This window comes from Hydra viridissima, unplaced genomic scaffold (genome assembly GCF_058129835.1).
Source record: "Hydra viridissima isolate aposymbiotic clone 2 unplaced genomic scaffold, HvirCarnegie_v1 scaffold_13, whole genome shotgun sequence".
Lineage (NCBI taxonomy): Eukaryota > Metazoa > Cnidaria > Hydrozoa > Anthoathecata > Hydridae > Hydra > Hydra viridissima.
Window position 1 is genome coordinate 1,577,064 of NW_028324312.1, and position 25,948 is coordinate 1,603,011.

Genomic DNA, 25,948 nt, shown 5'->3' on the forward strand with positions numbered 1-25,948 from the left:
TGATGGGTTTGAGTTCTTTTCCATCTCCAGTTGATATGCTATCAAGCGTTCGGTACCGTAGAAAAGTTTCAGAATCTTAAGTTTCACGCAAGTAAATGTAATAAGATAAATGCGTTTATGGCTAAACTACAGCCGATACCTTATTCAGTTCAGGTTACTGTTGAAAACAAGCAAGTATCGTGGTATTATATTATTTTCAAAATGCATTTCCTTTGGTGCACTGTATATTTATTACAAAAAAATCAATTTTTGTTGTTTTTTTCCAGAACTCCTTTAATGGATCTCGCTGAAGTTTTAAATGGAAAGTATTTAAAGTTCCTCTCTCCTTTTTACTCAAATGATCTTACTTGGTTTATGCTATTTTAAAAGCATTTATTAGTTAGTAGATTAGGCTGTTAAAAATTGTCGTTTTGCAAAAGAAATGACAGTTTTTAACAGCCAAAAAAACCGTAACATCAAATAGACTTATAAATAACTATAGCTAATTAGTAAGACATATTTCAAATCCGCTTTCTGAAAAGTTCCATTTAAAACTAACGATGAACACTGCTTCTGCTTTCCTTTGAAACGGTGTTATCTTTTTGTAAGAAGCATAAATCACTCTTTTAACATTTTAAACGAAGCGCCTTTTTTTTGCAGGTTAAATTAAAAATATAAAACTTCATTGATGAAAAAATTTTTTAATGGATATTTTATCACTTTAGAGAACGATCATTCATAATCTACAAATAAAAAGGTTTTAAAACTTATTAACATTAAAAGCATAAATTTACCCGTTTAAAATATCCCGCTTAAAGTTTATCTTTAATTTGCCTTTTATATTGGCTTTTAACACTCATAATTATTCCCGTGTGTCTGTAAAATGGCGGAATTTTACAAGTGTTAAAAAATTTCTCAAACCAAAATTCTTAAAAATTTTCTCGTTTACGTTAGTAGAAAAAAATCCTTTAAATTAAAACCGAATTCCACATTTTTGTTTGTCTAAAAGCTATCAAGCTAAAAAACAAATGTAGATCTCCAGCTTGACAAAGAAAATTTATTTTCTTTTGCGTACAGAGATAAAAATCGTCACCGTCTTTAAATTTGTAGTTAGTGGCCTCTTTTAATATAGCTTTAAATAAAACTAAATGTAAATAAACTTAACGAAAACTAAATGAATGAGAAAAAAAAAACTTAAACGAAAACAGCAAGGACTTTGTTGTAAACACTTTAAAGAAATTTTTTGTTTTTGATTACGTTTGAATGAATTTTATTTATCCCGATAATATGGCGTAATCCATAGTAGATCTTTATGTTTGTTCGATATTAGACAAGAATAAAACCAGCTCTAAGAGAAAGCTAATGACACGTTTTTACTGTGAAACAGTTAAGTATCCACGTGGTTAAATAATTTTCTTACTTCCTTAGAAAATCTTCTTCAGATTATGAAGTATCCAAAATCTTAATAACCTAAATTTCCTGATATATTTTTGTTGCTGTAATTTTGTAAATCGAAAGGTAAAAAGGTAAATATATTTTTATCGGGAAAAAAAATATTTTTATCGAAGAGAACGAATGTTTAGTTTATTTTGTGTTTATAATGTTTAATTTATTAATTCAGTTTCAAAAAATACTAATTCATAATAAAATTAATCTAGAGAAATGTGCATCAAAATATGTGATTTAGATATATTTGTCCACATTAAAGTTCATTCATCACCGTATTATTGTTTTAAGCGTCTAAATTAATTAAAATACGTCAAATCCATTCTTAATGTCAAAGACGGTTTAAGTGAAAGTTCTGGGGAGGTTGTTTCGAGAGTCTCTTCCTGATCTTATGACTTTCTGAGTTCTTTCTGATTTTTGTATTCTCCTAAAGTTTTATTCTGTTAAGAATAAAAATCTTAAAAATGATATATTCAAGTATAGAGCATATCAAGATTCGTGATAAAATTTATCTTGTGAGAACTTTGTCACTGAGTGTAGCACAACGCTTGTGTTGTTCAGATAAGATTTTAATTAGTGATTAAATAAATCTAGAAATTTTCACACTAGCTTTAGTGTATATGTCTAAATAACAAAGTTAATTAGATATTTAAATTATTGAGTAGAATAAGAAGTTTATTGCAATCTTTTTGTAATCATTTTGACACTTGCCATTCAACAGTCTTTGATAAATCAGAAAAGTTGGTTTTTTAATTTTCATTAATGAGATATTAATGATATGTAAAACATTACAGTGCACATTAAAGTTTTTATTCGAAAATATTTGATAAATTTTGCTAGTTTTATAGTTTTAGTGTTAGCTAACTTTTTACACTTATAATTTGAATGCCAAGTTTTGGATGAGTAATTTTTTATAGGATTTAGTGATTTAAATGCTTGTATGTTGTTATTGCTTTATTGCATTACCTACAAAATAATCTTACATATGTATGTAATATACTGATGCCTATTAAGATTGATATATTATTGCTACTTTTTATTGTTTAATTTTTATTATAACATTGTTATTGTTTTTATTATTATTATGATTGTTCATATTGTATGGTCTTTTTTTTAAAGATATTTTGCAAATTTCTTAATAATTGTATCTTTAGATGAATGTTTAATCAAGAGTTTAAAGATCAAATTTCAAATTTCAAAAAAGAGATTTTTCTTTAATAATGTGAGTCAAAAGGAAGATTTGATTAAAAAAAGTAAAAGTTTAATGATGAAAAGTTTTGGTTGGATTTTAGCAGCTCTTATGATTAATTTCCAAAATGTCAGTAAGTATATCACAAAGTTAAGAAAAATTATGTGTGAATCGAAAATAATTATATAAATCTTGCTCTAAAAAAAATTTTTTTAGATTTTGAGTTTTTTGTTGTTGTTCTAGTAGCTAGAGAAGATATTATTTTCGATCATAATCTTTGTTCTTTTATTTAATTTTTATCATTATGTATTTTGTTCTTTATAAATGTCATAACCTATTGTAGAATATATATATATAGTGTGTGTGTGTGTGTGTGTGTGTGTGTGTGTGTGTGTGTGTGTGTGTGTGTGTGTGTGTGTGTGTGTGTGTGTGTATATGTATATATATATATATATATATATATATATATATATATATATATATATATATATATATATATATATATATATATATATATATATATAAAGATAAAAGACTTAAAAAAAAAAATTTTATTCTTAAGTTTGCTCATTTTCCTACACCAGTTAATTAATTTTTTTAGCAAGTAATTGCCTTACAACACGTTTGTCATCAGTCGTAACTGCTAAAACACAATTTTCTACTCCACTGGATGAAGTCAATTTTAATGTTTCATATATTACTCAACCAAACAAAGCTTTTTGTGCAACTGTAGACAAGAAGTTCACAATACAGGTTAGTAAAGGTTTGTTCATTTTTGTTGTTTGATTCACTAATATTTTCATCAAAATATAAAGCTCTCAGAGTCAGAAAAGTTTGTTGATAATTTTGTTAGTATCAGTGAAATACCAATTTTGTATTACATAAACCAATTTTGATGGCAAATCCTTTTTCAGCTATCTGGAAATGCAAAGGCTGAATATATATATATATATATATATATATATATATATATATATATATATATATATATATATATATATATATATATATATATATATATTCAGCCCTAAGAGCTTAACTAATTAAAAATATACATATTTAACTGAAATAATTAAAATAAAAAAACAAAATTTAAGCTAAAGTGAGTCAAAGTTATAAGACTTTAGTCTTTAAGTAAATTTTTTCAATTTACTTGAAAAAGACTTAAAAAGACTAAAAAAAATTGTTAATGTTTACCACTAAAATAGCAGTATATAAAATTTAAGTTAATTCAGCAAAAATAATGTTTTTATACAAATACTTTTCAGTTTGACTTCTCCAAAATCAAAACTATTACAAAATTAGACATTCGGGGATTTGAACTCAATGGGAAAATGTTAATGCTTCATGGCTTCACTCTTCATTTTAGTATTGATAAAAAATTTTGGTTTGATTATTATGGAGATTCAGATAGACTAAAGGTACAGATTATCTCTTCTGTTTAAATTGTAAATGTTTATTGCAATTTTGATTTATAAAACAAAAAATGTATTACATAGTTGAAATTGATATCATGATTAACCTATTTTTTGTTATCAAATTATATATATATATATATATATATTATTAATGTTGTTTTACATGTAATTAAAGTTTGAAATATATTAGTTTAACAATATTTTTGATCATAATTTTAAAACAAAGTTTTGCATAAATGTTTTAGGTTTTTGATGTTGCTTGGTTGTTTATTAGCAGTAAAAGCAAAGTGCTTGAGCATGTTTTACCAAAACCAGCTGTTGGGCGTTTTATGCAATTGCGTCCTGTTTTAAATAACAATCTTGATTCGATGAGTATTTGTGTGAATATTGCACTTTATGGTTGTAATCAAGGTATTGAGATATGATAGTACATACTTTTGAAATTTAGTTTTGTAGTATTGAAGTAAACAACTTAAACTTTTCTTCCCCTGTTTTTTTTTTTCACAATTTAAATGGCATCTACACTGATCAATTTATTGTATTTTTCCACTGTAGTTCTGCCGCCTACAGTAGAATCTCGCAAAGAAGTGAAAGTTTACTTAAATAGTCAAATTGATGTAACTTGTCAAAGTGAGGGAACAATGAACTACACTCTTAGTTTTGGCAGGCAAAAACAAACTGCATTGAAAACATCGCTCTATCAAGAACTCAGTATTAATGAAGTCATTTTTGTACAGTTTGAAGACTTGAAGGATTATTCTTGTATTACTACTGATAACCTGCTTCTATGTAAGAAAACTTTGATATGCTCTGCACAGCACTTATTTCCACCTTACCAAAATGCAGTCTCTGAAACTACTCTTATAATTCAAACTGGTGGGTGCATTTTTGTGTTTAAAATGCTGCAGTTTTTAAGTTTTACATCATTAGTTTCTTAACTTTTCATAAATTGTTTTTAATTTTATTTGCTCTTTTTTTAAATAAGACAATCTTTTTCTAGTATTGCCAGATCAACTAGAATCTTTTGTAGTTTCACGGAAAACTATATCTTCCGTGTTTCTGAACTGGACTTTACCTTTTCTTGGAGACATTCCAAGAAAGTATTTGCGTCTAGAGCTTATATGTAGTACACTGAATTATTCAGGTAATTGTTTACATTATTAACTGTTGTAAATAAGAGTAGTCTGATTTGTTATCTTTTATTTATTACAAAACTATTTATTTGCTTATTAATTGTAGACTTAACATTAGATATACACAATCATTCTTGTATTACCTGATGCAGTAGTACAAATTAATTCTTTATATGTTGGAATGGTGTGTAATAAATTAAGAATAAAGGGGGAAAAATGACACATTTTTGTGGTTATGAGATCATCAATTTTTAAAGCTGGGCCAAAAATAGGCTAAACTGGTTGTTTATGGTTTTTTCTTTTAAAGTTCTCTTTCGGACCAATTTTTTCATTTAACATTTTTGCTACCAACTACAAGTTGGTAGCAAACTGGTATGCCAAAGTTTGTTATTAGATGCCAGGCATGAGTTAAGTTCTAGGATGTTCTTTTGTTATCGATGCTACATGTTTAAAATAGTAGTATACTTATGTTCTTTGAATGTATCTGGTGTCAGGGATTAAAACAAATAAAAGTTTAGAAACAAATTTTGTACTTTTATAAAAGTAAGTTGACATGATAAAAATATTACTTGGCAGTTACGGTGTTAAAATTTGATTATCTTTTAGACAGGAGTAATAATTTAAAAATTTTTTAAATCTGACTCCCATTATTTTCTATGCAGTTTTTAAATATGAATGACATTATTTGTAGTGACATTTAAGTGTAATCAAAAACACTACTTATTTTTTTAGCTGGAAGTATTTATATTACTTGTATTTAAAATTCTATTAGTCATAATTTTTATTCTTAAAAAATCATGTAAATGCACTAATATTTTTTTTCCCCTTTTAGTTGTAATGCCATCTAAAATTAGAACCTTTGAGCTTAACCCCCTTACTGCATACAAATCATGCAGATGCTCTTTGGAGTTGCAACTTAAAAGTAATATGTCTGTAGATTTAAAGCAGAAACCTGTCATTCTGGAATTCACCAGCCTAAGTGAACGTGAGCATTATTTATTTTACTGTAAAAAATATAAAAATGAAAGCTTTTTTGCATATGTATTATATTATTATTTTTATGTAATAATATAATATATATATATTCTTTAACATGATATATATATTTATAAATATATGTTAACATTTCATATATATTATATATATATATATATATATATATATATATATATATATATATATATATATATATATATATATATATATATATATATATATATATATATATATATATATATATATATATATATATATATATATATATATATTGTATAGTTAATTATATATATAATATTTTATATATATTATATAATTATTGTATATATGAATATAATTTATATATATATATATATATTTAATGTAATACTTTTAATATTTTAATTTTTACACATTTTTTGATATTTTATATTTTAAGATACAGCTTGTCTGTAAATTTTCAAATTTTTTACCCGTAAAAAAATTCTATTTGCTTCAAATACAATTGAATTTTTAATTTCAAATTCCTTTATTGATCATTTCCTAATAAATCTTTTTTTTTTTTCTGGTTTTATGCTGATATTTTGAAACATTGTTTTTGTTTTAATTTATGAGAAGTCTTTTTTTTAATAGTTTTTCTAAATTTGTTATTGAAAATGGACTTATGACAAGTAAAAAACAAAATTTAGGTCCTGATATTTTGCCAAAAATCAATGTTACTCGTCAAGGATCACGTAAATTAAAACTGTCTATAGAGGTAAGAATATTTTTTAACTCAATAGTTAAAGAAAAAATGCAGCAGAGATAAAATATTTAAATGATAAATAATAAGTATGGAATATCAATAGATTGTGATCAGACTATTGATACATCCAATAGATTTGTGACCTTTGAAACCTTATAACTAGTAATATTTTGGTGTTTAAAGCTTTTGGTGAAAAACTGGTATTTTACTTCCGAATTACATTTTTCAATTTCAGTTTATAGTGTCCAATAAAAAATCATGATTTTACTGACCAACAAAATATCAAAAAAGTTTATTATTAGTTTGTTAACTTATACTAATGTTAAAATGCTATCCTTGGGAAGTTTTGTAAAAAAAATTAAAAATTTAATAATTATTTAAGAAAATTGCTAATTGAAGTAATGCATCTAAACTAAATTGTTGTTAAAGTGGATCTAGAAAAACAAATTGTTAGTTACATATGTTAAATTTTTACCCATTTTATTTGTGTTAAAAAAATTTTCAAACAAAATGACTGAGTAAAACTTGACTATGAGTAACATTGTTGTTTTTTTTTAAGGCAAAATTTGAGAATCCAAAGTTTGGAAAATTGATTGGTTGTTATGTTCATGCTACCCAACTTCGCGGGCGACAGTTCCAAGGTACCCCTCAAAGTCAGAATTGGACATTTCCTGCAAGTGACTTTGATGAAATTCAGTTAAAAGATTTAATACCTTGGACTCATTATAATATATCAGTGGCAGTGTTTAATGATGACTTTCTTGTCTCGAACACCAGTTATTTGGAAATAAGGACTTTAGAGAGTCGTAAGAGCTTGTTTTTTAACCTTTTTCTTTTTTTAGGAAAATTCTTTAGGAAGGAGATGTTTTCCAAATGGAAAGTTAAAGCGAGTTTAGCCTGTGTAGATGCAGCTTTTATTTTTTTTATTTTTTTATTTTTCTATGATTTGATTGTAAGGATTTTTTTTTATTTTACATATATATATATATATATATATATATATATATATATATATATATATATACATATATATATCACTGCTATGAAATTTAACCGCCAGGTTGAAGTTTGTGTCAATTAAAAAATTCTGATTAATATAGTCTTTACTAACATATAGTAATGGGAAACAGTTGAGTTTGAAATCAAAACCGCGTGCTAAGTATAAAAAATAGTCAATTTTCATCCTTTTTTTCAATTCATATATTTTACAATAAAGATTACAACATGGATGATACTATTATCAAACTCTTCTTGTGTTAAAGTTGACAACAGTCTTTTTTAATTTTTCTCCATGTTTAATATGTTCTGTGCTGACTTTATATCTTTTCCAGGTAGGTTTAAATTTAGCATGCACTGCCTCGCCAGCCTGTTCTGCAAAATTTCCCAGCCCCATGTTATAATATTTTACAAATGGAACAATGTGGCTCATAATGATATGTATTTTCCATGTTGTAGATAAGGTTAATCCCTCTATGTTTGCATTATGGATGTCATTTTGCAGGGATTTAAAAGTATCAACAAAGTTATTAATAGTTGTTTCAAATTCTGGTTTTAAATCTTTACCAAAAGCAGCATCTTTTACTGATTTAAAAGCTTGCAAGCAGTTAATTACAGCTAATATCAGATGTTGGTATATTGGGATTTCCTCAATCACAGCTTGTTCAAGATAATCTAACTTTTCAAGTATTTTGTTGGAGTTATTTCCATCCCACCCAATTCCATGGTAGCCTCGAAAGATAATATTATGACCAGTCAACCAAGTTTTAAAACCAGGTTTCCAGAGGAACAATAATACTTTTCCTAAAACTCCAACTGCCCCTATCATCAAGTGTAATTCTGGTGGAGCTATCTTATGAATAACTAATTTTTCAGGATTCTCATCCAAATAAATTAATCTTTTATTAATTACATTGTAATAATTTGACATTTTTGTGTGTGGGCATCCATCATCTTTATATTTCTGAGCCCAGTAATCAAGACTTCCAAATGTCCTACAATCTCCAGAAATTAAAGAACATAATCCTGTACAGTATAAACAGGCATATTTTCCAGAATGTGTAGACAGACCCAGTACAGCATTTGCACATTTTAAGTCAAAAGCTATATAATAGTTTACTTTCTCCAACTTAAGTTTTGATAGAATCAGTCCTAAATTCCAGTTGGATTCAGGAATGTCCTCAACTATAGCTAAAATCTGGATACGCTGAACTCCACTATCTTGATACTTTGAAGAACAGGAATGCAGATTTTCAGGATCAAACACATTACATGCATCCTTCAGGAAACCTCCTCCTCCATCCACAGCTATATTCACAAATGCTTTATAAGGGTTTAGTTTCCTTTCGTTTATAATATGCATTACAAAATCACTTGTATTTTTAACAAAAACCAGATTACAGCCTATTTTTGACCCTGCCTTTCCTCTAAACTCAACTAATTCTGCAGAATAAAAGGATTCAACATATGACTGAAGTTCTTCAAGTTTCCTAAATATATTTTTGGTAATGCAATTTGGTCCGAATGAACTCTTTAGACTGGAAACCAAAACCTGAGTTCCTGCTTTGGAAAGTTCTAAAACAGTCTGTAAAGTCAGCAGGATCTGAAAAGGCATCATATTTGCAGATTTGGTTCTATCCCTTGTATTAAATTTTCTTTCTCCATTTTATTCTTAATAATATTTGAACCCAACTGTTCTGCCTGTAAAGCTCCAATACCGAAGGCTAAATCAGTAAGGTTTACAACTGCTTGACTTTTACAGCAATTATGAGGTCTTCCAGCACCTTAAAAAAAAAATTGACAAGAATTTATAAAAAAGGAAATTCACATACAAAATAAGAACAATAATCAAATTGAAGATTATCTCTAACTTTTTTTTAATTGTGTAAAACATTATATTTACAATTATGCAAGATATAAGAATTATCTTGCTGAATTAGAAAGTTAAAAAAAAAGGTATATTACAAAGTTTGTAATTTAAAAGTGAATAAAGAGTAAACTAAAGAATGATCAAAGCTTATTACATTTTTTGTTTCAAATAATGTATATATTACATACATACATACATACATACATACATACATACATACATACATACATACATACATACATACATACATACATACATACATACATACATACATAAAAACACACACACAAACATACATACACTCATACATGCATAATTTGATATATTATAATCTAAATAATTTTAAAACATCAGATTTTTACCTAAAATACCAAAACATTGACGGCATAAATTTGTATTTCTGTCATCAACAGTTTCAGGTTGTGTAGATTGAATAGTATCTAACATATCAATACCACGTCTGGCTACTGATTGTACATGAATCTGTAAAGATAAATTTGGTTTTGTTATTTCAATGATTTAATTTTAACTGTAATTTTATTAAATCAGTTTTGATGTGATTTTTTTTTTGAAGAATATTTGTTGTTCAAACACAATACCATTTATAACATATTTTTGAATAACCTTAAAGTAAAAGGGCTTAAAATAAAAAATTTTTATAATTATTTTGATACCTTGGATACTTTTGATAACCAAGAACTTCTTGCAGTACTTTTGTCTGAGTCAAGTAGGTAAAGGTTTCTTTGACAAGTGGAGCAAATCATTGTAGAGTATGCTTCTAAGTTAGGATCATATTTGTAATTAACAAAAGGATTTATTTTCTGAATGAAAATAAATGGTTCAGAAACTGTAGTTAACTTCTTTGATCTTGCACATTTATGTTCTAGACAGACGCAGCAAACACTAAATCTTGTCGCCATTTTCTGTGAACTTTGTTTTGTATTTTGTATAAAACTGTGTAGTTCCCAGGATTTTTCAGCGCATTTTGTTAATTTGTAACAAATAAAAAATAGATGAAATATAGCATTTATTTTTTGAAAATGCACTAACGCGATTTTGATTTCAAGCTCAATTGTTTCCCATTACTATAAGTTAGTAAAGACTATATTAATCAGAATTTTTTAATTGACACAAACTTCAACCTGGCAGTCAAATTTCATAGCAGTGGTATATACATATATATATATAGTATTGTAACTTTAAAATTCTACTTTCCATCTGTTTTTATACAATTTAAGGTCCAAGTGGTGCTCCAATAATAGAAGTTACTTCTAAAACCGCAACTACTATAACATGCTCTGTAATTAGTGACAAACAGTTTCCAGACAATGGTGTAATTACAGGCTATGAGTTTGAGTATAATCCAGGAAATATTTCTCAATTAATTAACATTGATAAATATCTCGGTGAACACCAGTTTTTTCATATGCAAAACTTGAAGCCATTTACTTTATATCAAATTCGCAGTCGTTCAAAAAACAGCGCAGGTTACGGACCATATAGTGATTTCGTTTCAGCAGTTACAGAAGAGCATACGCCTAATCAACCAACTGATATTGATATAGTAAAAAAACACAATAGCAAAAATTTATTCTTAACATGGAAACCACCTTCAACCCCTAATGGAAATATTACAAAATATGAAATTCAGATAACCTTGCGCAACCGTACCGTTCTTACAGCATTTACTTCATCATCCACTGATTTTGATACAAACATCCCATTAGGCAGTGTACTTGCAATTGCAATTAGGGCGTATACATCAAAGGGAAATGGAGAATTTAGTTTAGTTGTACAAGTATATCAAATCCAAAGTGAAACAGCAAATTCTGATTACGGACAGAATAGCAGAATGTTGATTATAACATTTTGTATCATCCTGCTGTTGTTAGTGGCGCTAGGCATTTGTGGTTTTGTATATTATAAAAGGTAAAATTCTTTTTCAATTTTAAGAGTTTTTAAGACTTTTACTAAGAGACTTAAGAGAACCAGGGGGTAGATATTTTTGTACAAATTAAATACTTTTAAATTTGTTATGAAATTCTATTTGGTTCTTTTGGTTTAAATCAATATTTGTTTCAGTTTAAATCAAGATTTGTTTTTTTAAGCTCATATTTAATAATAAATTTGAAATTAGAACATCAAGATCTTTTTTTTAAATAAATTTCTAAATAAGTTACTAAATAAATTTCTAAATAAATTACTAGCAGCTGTTGAGAGCTGTATCAACAGCTAACAGATATCTCTTATCTCTTTTCTATTATGGTGATTGTGGAGTCATGAAGAAATCTTAATTAAGGAAATTATCAAATTTCTTTAATCAGAGCTACTTGAACCAGACACATTTTTATTAAAGAATGTTAACATTCATCAATGGAAAAAGGAATAGAGTAGCTTGAAAATCATAATAAAAAACATCAGTTAGGATTTTTTATACAACTGCACGTGCAGTAAGTCACCAAATTGTATATATATATATATATATATATATATATATATATATATATATATATATATATATATATATTGTATATATCTAATATATATCCAATTGTATATATTTAGTTATGTAAGGTGCACAGGATACTTGGGGCTTTTATGTCATCATAACAATGGTGGACCCTTAGCTAATTTAAGTGATTATAACTAACATAGCAATTTAGATCTTGATTTTAAAATGTTTACCTGTTACACAAATAATACAGTAGCAATTAATAATAGTAGCATTTAATAATAGTAGTATTAAACTAAATAATGATGCAGTATTTACAGTATGTAAATACTGCATCATTAGAGAAAAGAAAAATTTAGTGAGTACATAAGTATGTAAAGTACATGTAAGTTTACAAAAATATTTTGGTATCAACAACATAAACTCGATATTTTTGATAAATTACAGAAGGGTAGATACTTTAAATAATTAAGATAAATTTGAAGATTATTGTTTTCAAGGTGTCATTCTCAGCCTCAACAGAATTCCCCTAAACAATCTTTGCTACTGACCTATGTTCCATCAACTCCCAATGAGAATGAAGTGTTGCTCTTTCAAGAAAACTCAAGATTGCCGCGCGAAAGTTTAGGTAATATGTTTTTTTTTTTGTAAACCTTTTTTATGTTCTGATGTTTTTTTGAAGTGTAAAATAGATACCCTGACTTTAGGTGACAAACCAAAGATACTGGTTGGTTTACACTTTAAGCAAATTTTTCGATATTGGCCTAACATATTTGTGACAAATACTTGTAGACCACTTTTATTTTAAGATTAAGTATCATTAGATTAATCTTAAACTCATTTATGATTAGTCTAAAGAGTCATCTTAAAAAAATACCCATAACTACATTTTTTTAATTTCGTTTATTGTGAGCAAATGAGCCTTTGATCCACTTTAATATTGTTTAGATACTAAGAGAAATCTTTCATCCTCATTTCATGTTATTTGATTTCCTTGTTTTAAAAGTTATTTTTCAACTCTTTGTTGAAAGTTTATAAAGTTTATTCTCTTTAAATATTTTTTTTCAATTTTTTTTACTGAAGGTAAAACCAAGTTTTTTTTTAGTTTGAACTTTGCATTGAGCCATAAAATCTTTTTTGATGACAATAGCTATAACATGCTTTTCAGAATGGCAGCCCACTATCTTTGGACAAAGCAACTCTATTGCTCATTTTAAAGTTGTCCATTTAATGTTTTGCTTTAAAGAAATTTTTTTGTAAATGTTAAGAAAAAAGTTTTCCATACTTTTTATTTAAATCCAATCTCCATTCTTCCCATCCATCATCGCTTTGTGTGACTATTTCATTAATTGTTCTAAGTTTATCCATTAGTGCATTAATAAATGATTAAGATAATTGCAGTTTGTGCATGGTTTTCGATGTTCGTACTATTCTTGCAGGTTTATTGTTTTGTTTTTTCAAATAAAGTAAGTTATTCAAGACAAAGTTAGACTTTGCAAAAAGATTTTTCATTTTACTGTTTTTTTACAGCTGATCCTGTTAAAAGTCATGAACCAGTTCCAGTTGAAAGTTTTGCACAGTATATTAATCGCATTGAACAGCATGACTATGAACTTCTTGCTTGTGAATTTAAGGTATTTGATACAAAAGTTATAGTTGGCAAGGTTTATTTGGCCAAAATACTGATTTTTTGTTTACTATGAATTTGTTGTTTCTATGGAGGTTAAAGAATGGGTTTTTACATAAGATTAATTTTTTTTATTGATACGGTGAAAAAATAAAGTGTTTATTTAGTCTGTATTTATTGAAGCTTTGTATTTAATGTTGATTGTCATAATAAAATAGTTTTAGCTACAATTTAATTTCTAGAATGAGGCAATGAGTGGAAAATGCTATCCTTGGGAAGTAGCAGACCGTCCAGAAAATCGGCCTAAAAACAGATATGGAGATATTGCAGCTTGTAAGTAAATTTTTTTTTTTTAGGTTAATTGATGAACTGATCATAAAACAAATGAAATTAAATTGTTTAGTTAGAAGGCTAAAAAAGGCTCCCAGTTAATGTACATATGTTTATCTTTAACTAAAATTGACAATATATAGCTATTATGCTGCCTACTTTCTCCTAAATTGATATTTCAAATCCAAAAATACAAATGATTTAAACTTAAATTTATTTTCTATTAATTTGATTTGTAATTTATTTCATATATTGATTTCACATGAAAGTTCTTGTGTCAAATGAATTAAACTTAAATTTATTTTCTATTAATTTGATTTGTAATTTATTTCATATATTGATTTCACATGAAAGTTCTTGTGTCAAATGAATTACAAATTACATCAGCATAATGCATCACTTGAAAAAAAGTTAAAATTCTCCAAAGCATCTAAATTTGTTATGAAAATTTCTTGATAGTTTTCTGCACACTCAGCATATTTATCTTTTTATCTTAAAAGATATTTTTTAAAAATTGGAACAATGAGCCCTAGATATTAGTACTTTTTACTAAATATTATAAGCCTTTGAGCTTAAACTAAAATGCTTAGTATACAGTATGTGTTGTAATATTTTATATAGATATATTTATACCAGGCCTATTAAGGTTGGAGGGGGGCTTGCAGGGATTTTGTCCTACTTATCTGTTATGATAAGCATTCAGATTGCATAATTTTTTTTTTTTACTTGGGGCAAATAAGAAAGAAATTGATAATAAAAAAAAGGTTCAAAGTTGGATGAAGAATGAAGATGAAGAAAGTATCAGAAAGTTAATTCAGATGGTAAGTAAAGTTAAGAGGAGGATCAAATTTGATTTAAGACAATTGCTTGTTTGATTTAACTAATTTAATAAATCATTGACATCTTTAATTGCGTAAAAATTCATTTACTAAATCTAATTAATGTAATTGAGTAATTTAGAATAAAAAAGAGGTAAAAGGTTTGTGGGTGAAAAAAAAAAAAAGAAATTGTGTAATGCATTATGCTTTTAAAACAAAAATTATGTTATCCTGTTTTTTTCAAACATAATGTATGTATAAATAAAATGAAAATTCAAAACTTTTTTCAAATAATGTAATAAACAAAAATTCAAAAATAATTTTAAATGTTGTCTATGCCATCACTGAAAACTAATTGCTACCATCACATTTTTATTGCAGCTTTAGAAAACGTTTTCTATTACAACTTTGAAAATTTTCTTCTGTTTTCTTAAACTTTACATTTTAAGTTTACACTTCATATGCAGTGGTTTCAAAAAAAGTAAAATTTTTCTTTTGTTCTTTAAATCTAAAGTTTCATGCAGAAAAAGAAAAAGAAAAATTAAAGTGGATAATGATTTATTTTTATTTTTGTTTTCAAGAAAAACTTTTCTTAATCAAATCTTGAGTCAGGGTGTGATACTAAAACAATTATATCTGATTTTTTTCTTTTAAAATGTTTTAAAACTTAAAATAACATGATCTTACCTTAAATTTCGTCCCTAAATTTAATAATACACTTGACAACATTGACCACTTTAAGATGACTTTCTTAAATTGTGGGGAAGACTGCTATTAAACTTCTCAGTTTTTTCCAGTCATACTTGGAAAAAATAGTATGACCCAAATAGAGAAGGGAGCTTGCTGAGCTAGTTGTTGGGTACCTTAGTTATTCTGAAATCAAATCTAGCTATTCACTATGTTGAGTTCTCTCCAATGAAATTGAAGAGTACTTAACATAGTGAAGAGCTAGATTTGTTTATTTAACAATGCTGAGTTCTCTACCAATCAAATTGAGTTTATTCAACAAGGCAGTAAGCTTAAGGAGGAAATTAAACTGATAGGAGAACTTGTAGAATATACAAATTTGTACTCAGATCTCCAAAGTTGTTGTTAGTATTGGTACTATTGTTATTGTTGTTATTATCTAATATCTGTGTACTTTTATTTACAAAATAAAGTTGTTTTTTATTGTTATGATAAGTGCAATACCTTTAGATGACCATTCTCGGGTTATACTCAAATTTGATTGCAAGCGAAAGCAATCTGATTACATCAATGCATCTTACATTCAGGTAATGTTGATAATTTTTAATATTTTAAATCTGTAATCATCTCTAATTGTTAGAGGATGTCTGATTTAACAAGTTGAGGCTTAAATAGTTTTTTTTTTAGAAAATCTTGTTTTACTTTTGATGATTTTAAGATATTTTCAAATTGTTTTTAATTTTTTTTTTCTTTGTTTAATGAAGCATTTTTTCTTTTACAGGGATGCAACTGTAAATCAGTTTACAAGTATATCTCCAGTCAAGGTCTCATAAATATTACTATTTTTATTTTGTTAGCTATTTTTACTTTTATTTTATCTGATATTTTTACTTTTATTTTATTGGATGTTTTTACTTTTATTATATTGTTTTTGACTTCTTTTATGTTACTTTCTTTTAAATTTTGTAGGTCCCATTGAAAATGGAGTCAATGATTTTTGGCACATGATATTTCAAGAGAACATTAAAATTATTGTTATGTTAACAAATCTTATTGAAAATGAAAAGGTAAAATACTTTGAATTTTAGAAAAAATTTAATGAACATATAAAAAATTAAAATGCAAGAGTTAAAAAAATGATCTGTTATCTGTTCTTTAAATTTAACAATAATTTAAAATAACAGATAATTAAATTACTGTTTTAATATCTAAAAAAAAAATTTTATTGTTTTTTATCATGAGTGCTATTTCATATAGTGTTTAGTTGCTAAAAAAGCCCCAGAAGAATACTATTTGTCTGATGGCAAAGTTGATTTGCAATTTATCAAAGCTTTTAATTTTAGAACAAATGTTATCAATACTGGCCTGACGAAGGTTCTATTAAATATGGTTCTGTCACAGTAACTTTGGTTAAAATTGACAAAACAGCTGACTATGTGATTCGGTTGTTTCATATACAAAAAGTTGGAGTAAGTTTTAAAAATACATTTTATTTTGTTATTTTGTTACAAATATACATGTTGTTCGTTAGTTTGTTACTTTGTTATTTTTTTTTTTAAGATTAACAAATAGTGAGTAGTGTTTGAAGTGAAAATAAAAAAATCTGTTAAATATACTTTAAATAACTATCCACAATTTAAAAATGCAAAAAACATTTGTTGAAAAAGTAATTCTATAAAAAAAAGTACAGGGTGTTTCATAAGTTGTGTACATACTTTTGATTTAAAATATTTTTATAGTTTTTATTTGATAGTATATTTATCAAAATAAAAAAATAGTATATGTGGCTATGCAACTTGTTTACTATGCTCTTGACTATGCTCTTTACTATGCTCTTGGCAGTGTATTAAACCACTACATTTTCGCAGGCTCTTCTAACTCAAAACTCTGTCTATCGCTGCACATACTTGTTTATTTACAAAGTACACCAATTGTAGAGGGTCTGTCCTTGTATACATTATTCTTCAAATAGCCTCAAAGAAAGAAGTTCAAAGGAGAAAGGTTGGAAGAACAAGCAGGCTACTCAATTGGATGTTTAGGAAATTTTGATCAAGCCAGCTTCTTACTTAACAGGAATAATGGGCAGATCCCCCATCTTTGTAAAAGTATATACCATGCTGTTTGAGTTGAGGCCGTAGAAACTCTTCAAGTATTTGTAGATATGAATCACCTGTGACTGAAACTTTAAAAAAGTAATAGACCAGTTAGGCGATCTAAAGTTGTTTGTATATATATAGTTTTTAAATAAATTTATTACAATTAGGAGCAATTTTAAATCAAAAGCACTACTTATATAGCCCCCTGTATAAAAAAATCATAAACTTTTTTTTAAGAAATATATCCTAGTTAATTTCCTTTCTGTAATTTCTTACTTTACTGAGTTTTCCTAATTTACAGTCTGTAAGTTACACAGCGCGTTCATCCACACAATAAAAAATTCTTATTAAAACAAATTAAAAAAGAAATAAAATTTTACCAAAAAAATGTTTTCTCTTTCTTTTATAATATTTTTGTTCTTGCTTTGCAAAACTGAAAAAATTTTATGTTTTTAAGTGTGAGATAGAAGAAATAAGACTAGTTCGCCAGTTTCACTTTGTTTCTTGGCCTGACCATGGCGTTCCAGATTACCCTACTGCATTATTGTCTTTACGGAGAAGAGTTCGTCACTACTACAGTGATGATTCTCCAATGCTGGTGCATTGCAGGTTGTTAGTTTTTTTATATTGTCAGAAAAGTTCTTAAGAAGAACTTAAAAGGAAATGATTATTCAGATTTTCACAGGTTCAAGTCATCGCAGAATTCTTTTTTTATATGATGGCTAAAAACAATATCATTTTCAATGTAGATTTCATTGCATACAATTTTTAACTCTTGTAAAGTAGTTATTTTTGACTTGTGCACTTTTAGAACTTCACTGACATTTGTAGAAATAAATTTTTTTTTTAATTTGACTTCATTGTATCCTTTCATTCATTATAAGTACTGAAAAAGAGTTTCATGATATAATTTTTCTGAATTTGAAACAAAATATTGCTCAATAGATTCTCACATAAGGTTAATTTTATCCATTCATTTAACATATTTTATCCATTCTTTTTTTAGTGCTGGAGTCGGTCGTTCTGGTTGTTTTATTTTAATAGATAATATGCTTGATAGAATTGATCATGAAAGAACAGTGGATATATTTAACTATTTGCAACATTTAAGAAGTAGAAGAATCAACATGGTTCAAACTTTAGTAAGTTTAAAATCTCTTAAATTTTTTTCTGTTTAAAATGATTGAATTTTTATTAAAAATTAAAAATTTTTATTTAAAATCTTATGAATTTTAGTCAAAAAGTAAATAAAAATTTTGTATAAAAATGTTCACTGAATATTTTACTGCTTTCTTTTTATTACCAATCTTAATAAATATATGACATCATTGTTAAGAAATGAGTTTTGTATTCCCAGGAGCAATACATTTTTGCACATGAAGCCATTTTGGAATATATAATGTTTGGCAATACAGAAATAACATTAGATGATTTGGATAAAAAGACAAGAGAGCTTATGAAGGGCACTGGAATGGCTGATGAGTTTTCTGTATTTATGATTTAAAATTTTTTATCGATTTATTATCAGCTATTATTTTTACTGATTTATTTTTGTTAATAGCTTTGTAAATATCAATTTAAGTATGATTTATGCATGTTGTGATATTTTTTCATTATCTCTAAGATCAAATTTTGTTAGATTTATAAAATTCATCCATAAATATATTTAGACTGAAATCTCTTTTTCAGGTTTTATGCCAAAGTACTCAATCTGATATGCAAGGAAGTACTCTGTACAAAGTATTGCTCCGTGAAGGAAAATACATAGATGCTTCTTTTGTAGACGTAAGTTTAAAAATAAAAGTTAAAAAAGTTTTCATTTTAAAATCTTTATTTTTATTGTTCATTAAAAGGTCACAATAATTACTTTTTTTTTTTTTTCTTTTTCTCACAAGCTGTTTTATTTCTAATAGGGTTATAAACAGCGCAACTCATTTATCTTAACCTTGGCACCAAAAGAAGATTGTGTAAATGAGTTTTGGAAAATGGTACTAGAACAACAGTGCCATACAATTGTAATGTTGAGCAAGTCTCAAGAGGGTATTCAGGTAAACCAATTGTGCTTTTTTTTTTGAAAAACTTACTAAATTTACTAAAAAACCTTTTCAATAAAAGCTAGAATGATAAATGTGTTAAGATCTTAAATTGTTTTTTTGTTTTGTTTAACTAAAAATATTATTTCAATGTATTATTATTTACAATTCTATGCGTAATTGGAAATTTCTCAAAAAATTTAAGTCTCTCAAAGGCTAACAGTTTCACTTTTATGTTGAAAAGTTTTGTTTAATCATTTTTGTTTACAAAACTGTTGCTGTCTTTACATTTTTTTACTTTTTTTATTTTTGTTGTTTTGTTTATTTTAGGATTACTATAGATACTGGCCTGATGTTGATGGAGAATGTAGCTACCATGATCTAAATGTATTTTTGAGTTCTGAGATTGCAAATGGCAACATTATAACAAGAAAGATTAAAGTGACAACAAGCAAAGTATGAAATGATTTCTCTTTGTTCTTTAAAGGGATCCTTTATCCTTTAAAGGGTAAAATTGTATTTTGATATTGGTTTACAGTATTTAAGGAAATATGAATAATAATAATAATGATAATAATAATAATAATAATAATAATAATAATAATAATAATAATAATAATAATAATAATAATAATAATAATAATAATAATAATAATAATAATATGAATAATAATAATAATAACAATAATAATAATAATAATAATAATAATAATAATAATAATAATAATAATAATAATAATAATAATAATAATAATAATAATAATAATAACAATAATAACAATAATAATAATAATAATAATAATAATAATAATAATAATAATAATAATAATAATAATAATAATAATAATAATAATATGAATAATAATAATATGAATAATATGAATAATAAATAAAATGAATGTGAGTTTCTCAGCATTTAAAGATCCTGAGTTTTAACATTTGGTTGTAATGAAATTTTAATATTGTTTCTGATATGAAAATGTTTTTGTGTTTTGTTTCAAAGTTTTTTTATTTTTTGTTATGGTATGATTTGCAAAATAGTAAAGGAGCCTAGAACACATCCCTTGTTTTTTTAGACGCATTCTTAAAAAAACTACTACGATTCAACAGTGACAAAATATTACACTATAATTGTATCATCTTATACCACAAATGAACAAACTTTAACCATAAATATATGATCTTATTCTATAGTATCTTGTATCATAAATGTATAAAAAGAATCTTTTTTTTGTTTTCTATTTCTATTTTTATATTTTATATTTCTATTTTTTAAGAATTATAAAAGAACATTTCCTTTTAAGGGTGTGTAAAATGTTGGGGCAAAATATCCATAAAAATAGAACAAAATAACAATTGTGAATGATAAAACAGGCAAGCAAAAAAATGAGTAGTTTTTCTAAAATACCTTAATTGTAATTTTTCCGATAGTTCAAAAGATAATATAGCAAAAACTAATTAAAACTTCAAGATATTTATTTACTGTATATATATATATATATATATATATATATATATATATATATATATATATATATATATATATATATATATATATATATATATATAAACTATATAGTTGCATCATTATTTTAGTTATTAAGTTGATGAATATCAAAGTTACTATTCATATTTGTAAAAATGTGAATTTAATAGAGTGGGTTGGATCATCATCAGAATTTTGTATCAGCAAGTTTTGCTTGTTACATGCATATACAGTAGCATGTAAAAGTTTATAAACAGCAAGTTTTTTTCATCATCGATTTTTTGATTTTTCACTGAAAATAAATGAAATTTTCAGCAATTGTTCCTATGTGATTACATGGTATAATTTACTCAAAAAAAATGATAACTTTTAACAGAAGGGAGAAACTCAAATTTTATTGAAAACATAATCGTGCAAAAGTTTATAAACTAATGAAAAAAAGAGTTATTATTTCTAATATCTCCACAATTTTTAATCACACCACATTTGTATTTTGTTGGATAGCCTCTAGATTTTAACATTGCTTAACAATAACAACATAGAGAGTCAACTAAGTTGATCAGAATATCTATGGGGATATTTGCCTAACAATCTGAAAACATCTGGAATAAATCATTTATATTGGTCGGTTTTTCGCATTTCAATTGACGATCAAAATGTTCCCAAAGATGTCCTATTGGATTTAAATCTGAATTTTGAGAAGGCCAGTCCAAAGTAGGAATTTTTTTCAAATTGAAAAAATTTTTGATAGAATTTGCACGGTGCTTTAGATTGTTGTCTTGCTGGAAAATCCAACTGCGAAGCATTTTGTCCTTACCATGTGGCAGCATAATATTTTTGATTATATCTAAATATACATTCTTATCCATTATGCCGTCGATGCAATGAAGAGGATCAAGAACATACAAAAATTTGATTCGTCACTGAATAAGACTTTGGGCCATTCTTTTGAAGTCCAATGCAAACGATCTTTTGCAAATTTCATTTGGAATGAGCGATTATTTAACATTATTAATAGATTCTTGGTAGAACAATGACCAAACAAATTATGCTGACGCAGGCGACGTTTTGTAGTATCTATGCTGTACTTAACAACATAATTATTGCTCAAAATGCTATTTAATTCGACAGCACCTCTTCAGGGAAACTTGTTTTGATTTTCTTACCAAAGTTCCATCTTTATGCTCTGTAGTTATCTTTGGCCTGTCTGGATGCTTGTTTTCAAGTGTCTTTTGGTCTCTATATCTCTTAACTAGTACGCTAATTGTTGATTTAGCCAAATCATAAGGCTCAAAAATTTTGTTTATAAAGAATCCTTCTCTACAGCACGTATTTCTTTTCTCTTGACGATTCTTTTGACTTTCCCATTATTTTTAAAGTTCAATTTAAGTTAAATATTATGTCCAGTAAATTAATTTTAATATAAATACATTTTTCTTAATAAAATTTTGATTTTCGTAATGGTGCATGGAATTGTTTAGAAACTTTTGCACGGTTATGTCTTCAATGAAATTTGAATTTCTCCCTTCCGTTACAAGTTATCTTTTTTTTTTGAGTAAATTATACTATATAATCACATTATAGGAACAATTGTTGAAAATTTCATTCATTTTCAATGAAATGTTAAAAAATTATGACAAAAAAACTTGAAAAATTTAGCTGTTTATAAACTTTTGCACGCTACTGTAGTTTACAGCTATAAAATGTTTTTAAAAGAAGAAATGTTTGTGCTTTTAGCATCGCTGTGAAGTGAATCATTTCCAGTATGTAGATTGGCCGAACGGTGATGTTCCTCATCGCCGATCTTATCCTAATATATGCACACTTATGCAAAGCGTTGAAAAATCACAGCAGCAGTTAGGAAACGGCCCGATTATTGTGCACGCGGGGTAATTTTGAATTTATTTTAAAATATTTAACTGTATTAAAAAAACATTTTTTGTAAACTGAGCTTGAAATGTGAGAACTTGAATTCAGATCGATACATAGTGTGATATCTTCGTGAGTGAGGCACTGATTAAGGGAATGGTTTAGATAATTTGTAATTTTGCAGTTCTGTTGACAATAGGAATGACTACGGACGCAGCGGGACATTTGTAGCAATTTACAACAGTACGGAACGTCTGAAAGTGGAACAACTGGTTGATGTTTTGCAATGTGTCCGAACAATAAGGATATCTCAACCACTTGCTGTTGATAACGTTGTATGTATTTTATTAACTTTTACAAAGTTCTTCTAATATAAGTTGGTAGTTTTCTCAAACTCATTTCAGTGTAAAATTACTTAAATTTTTTCTTTGAAATCTAAAAAAAAGTTATACATTTTTATTTAGTCACAGTACCAGTTTGTGTATCAGTTGCTCCGTATTTATTTGGAGGGTTTTGAAAACTATTGGAATTACAAAGATTACAAAGTGTGCAAGTCTCCGAAAAACTCCATCTCTGCTTGTTAATATATTATTTTGCGTCTACTAAACAAAAAAAGAAGGAGAATGACAAGCGTGAAGATCCTTAATCGCTTGTGTTTGTGTTTTAATGTGACTATCGAATTTAAATGCGTTTTTATGTTGGGGCGTTTTTACGTAATGCTATATTTTAATATTAATATTTATACAGTCTTGTCTATTAATTTGTTTATATTTTAATAAACGTTTTTTTTTTTATATATATATATATAAAGAAAATCTTGCTGTTACCGATATTTTCATATTTTCATTTTTTAAATAGTTTTTCTTAAAGTTCTTTTATCTTTATTTTTTGTATGTGGTTTTTATTAGGAAATTTATTTAATTGTTCAATATTTAGCGTTTGTTAGAGTTATGACTACATTTACATTTAACTGCGTCAAAATTTTTGAAGTTTTTTAACCTTAAAAATGCTCGTGACGTAATTTGTTCGAACATTTTTTTTTAAAACTATCATCATTATTTTTATCATTATTAGTATTATACTTTAAAATAAATGTTACTGTGAATTTTGTATAAAAATAAACTTAAACATTAAACTATTTATTTCCAGAAAAAAAACATGTTTTCCGCAATCTCGTTTCCCAAGGTTACATTAATGCGCAGTGATTACTTGAAGGCACAACCGCTGTGCTGCTAGAAGTAAAAATTAATGCGAAACGTCATTATTAAAACAAAAAAAAAACTCGCTGAAAATATCTAAATATCTAAAAGGTCCAAAAACTTTTAGTGGTTTTATGCGGTTCTCAAAATTTCACTTGTTATTTATTATTTTCTCACCAAATTTAATGTTTTACCAATTTTCAGCTTTTTAATTCTTAATGAAAATGAAAAATTGAATCGGTACATGCTAAAAGGCCTTTAATCCAAATCAGCTGGTTTTGAGAAAAACAAAAAAAATTGTTTAATCCAAATATGACTCAACATTTGTTTTTGTAAAAAATGTTAAAATTTAGTACTAAAATGGTTTGATTTGTAACTAAGAAGCCAGGTTTTTAAAATTTTTTTTTGCAATCAAAAAATAATAGTAAGATTGCTTGACTGAGGCCCTTTTAGCATGTCGTAGGCAGTGAAAAATAGATTGTCTTAACTGATTACATACGCTTTATTATGCATATTATTTAAAACAAAAATATTTTGTCAATACAAGTACGTATGTAAGTCAAAGACTAACTTATTAACAATAAAAATGTTAAAAAAAGCTCTCAACCATCTTCGCTGCTGTTGTGTTGAGCGTGTCCTTCAAGGTTTCTGTTCCATTCCAAGATTTCATTGTAGAACTGGAGGTATTCCTCGGGAATACCTCCAGTTCTACAACGAAATCTTGTGGCACTTTATCGAGTGGATAAGCAATCGCAGTGGATAAATTTACTTCACTAATTCCCGGTTGTTTTAAGCTGAATGTGTGTGCCACGATTTAGTCTATGAAATGCCTTGCAACAACTTGAGAAGAGAACTTTGAACCATATGTGAAGTGCGTGAACGTACTTATTAAATAGTTAACTTTTTCGTCTTTCGGTACAGTTTTGGTCTTAGTTTCCTCAGATATTACCATTTTCTTATAAAACTTCGGCCACCAAGTTTTGAACTCGAGTACTTCGTTGGTGTCTAATTCTTTAACAATGAGCTTGTATTTTTTGCTTGACTGGATAAAAATGCCGGTTAGTTCATGGAAGCTGTAAATCCTGTCGTGATTTTTTAAAGCTCTTTTCATTATACCGAAATCACAGTCACAAGGTAAGAAAGAGTGACCTCTGACAGGGAAAAATTGCTCAATTTTTTCAAATCTTTTCGTATCTGTCAAAGCCATATCTGGTCTATGAAATCTGGTCAATGCATGGTTTTTATCTGGTCAATGCATGGTTTTTATTTTGTCCTTCACAATTGTCTGAAAACACACGAAGCTCTGTATAGTGAGATGAAACACTGTTCAAGTAGTCATAAACTATTGAACACACCTCATTGGGACCTTTTTTGCAGTCCCTTCATTCTCAATAATTTAGTGGCAAGTATCTATGCCACCAGTGTGTGTGACTGAGATTCTTTAAGCATACAGCAATGGAGCTATCTTTCAAGATGTGGTTTCATCAATAACTTAATTTATGTATTTTTTTGACTGAGGCCCTTTTAGCATATGCCAATTCAATTGTAATATTTTGCGTGTGGTTTCCATTTAAGATTGTATTGAAGCATTTTAGACGTA

The 25,948-nt window shown here is 26.7% G+C and overlaps 2 protein-coding genes across 2 annotated transcripts; one reads left to right on the forward strand and one right to left on the reverse strand.

Annotated features, from left to right (window-relative positions):
- The first annotated feature begins 1,252 nt into the window (after positions 1-1,252).
- Positions 1,253-24,000, forward strand: LOC145194816 (uncharacterized). The gene is made up of 27 exons (XM_090070984.1): positions 1,253-1,505; positions 2,580-2,747; positions 3,216-3,367; positions 3,883-4,035; positions 4,278-4,443; positions 4,588-4,908; positions 5,033-5,176; positions 5,998-6,150; positions 6,830-6,897; positions 7,445-7,691; positions 10,990-11,680; positions 12,704-12,831; positions 13,734-13,837; positions 14,073-14,163; positions 16,176-16,252; positions 16,447-16,489; positions 16,635-16,732; positions 17,009-17,134; positions 18,219-18,370; positions 18,768-18,903; positions 19,119-19,250; positions 19,451-19,546; positions 19,675-19,809; positions 20,125-20,250; positions 23,018-23,169; positions 23,349-23,484; positions 23,614-24,000. Exons 2-27 carry the CDS (start codon positions 2,690-2,692, stop codon positions 23,731-23,733), a joined length of 4,005 nt encoding a protein of 1,334 aa, XP_089927110.1. The 5' UTR covers positions 1,253-1,505; positions 2,580-2,689; the 3' UTR covers positions 23,734-24,000.
- Positions 9,496-10,736, reverse strand: LOC145193509 (uncharacterized). The gene is made up of 3 exons (XM_090070600.1): positions 10,426-10,736; positions 10,114-10,234; positions 9,496-9,665 (listed from the first exon to the last, which is right to left on the reverse strand). The coding sequence occupies exons 1-3, from the start codon at positions 10,669-10,671 to the stop codon at positions 9,496-9,498; spliced, it is 537 nt and encodes a 178-aa protein (XP_089926726.1). The 5' UTR covers positions 10,672-10,736.
- Positions 24,001-25,948: the final 1,948 nt, after the last annotated feature.

Excerpts from the sequence above, each read along its gene's own strand:
- LOC145194816 (XM_090070984.1), top strand. The coding sequence starts at position 2,690 with ATGATGAAAAGTTTTGGTTGGATTTTAGCAGCTCTTATGATTAATTTC. Across the intron at positions 6,151-6,829 it reads ATTCACCAGCCTAAGTGAAC|GTCCTGATATTTTGCCAAAA; the intron begins GTGAGCATTATT and ends AACAAAATTTAG. Across the intron at positions 13,838-14,072 it reads TTCTTGCTTGTGAATTTAAG|AATGAGGCAATGAGTGGAAA; the intron begins GTATTTGATACA and ends TTTAATTTCTAG.
- LOC145193509 (XM_090070600.1), bottom strand. The coding sequence starts at position 10,671 with ATGGCGACAAGATTTAGTGTTTGCTGCGTCTGTCTAGAACATAAATGT. Across the intron at positions 10,235-10,425 it reads GGTTATCAAAAGTATCCAAG|ATTCATGTACAATCAGTAGC; the intron begins GTATCAAAATAA and ends TTATCTTTACAG. Across the intron at positions 9,666-10,113 it reads TCAATGTTTTGGTATTTTAG|GTGCTGGAAGACCTCATAAT; the intron begins GTAAAAATCTGA and ends TTTTTTTTTAAG.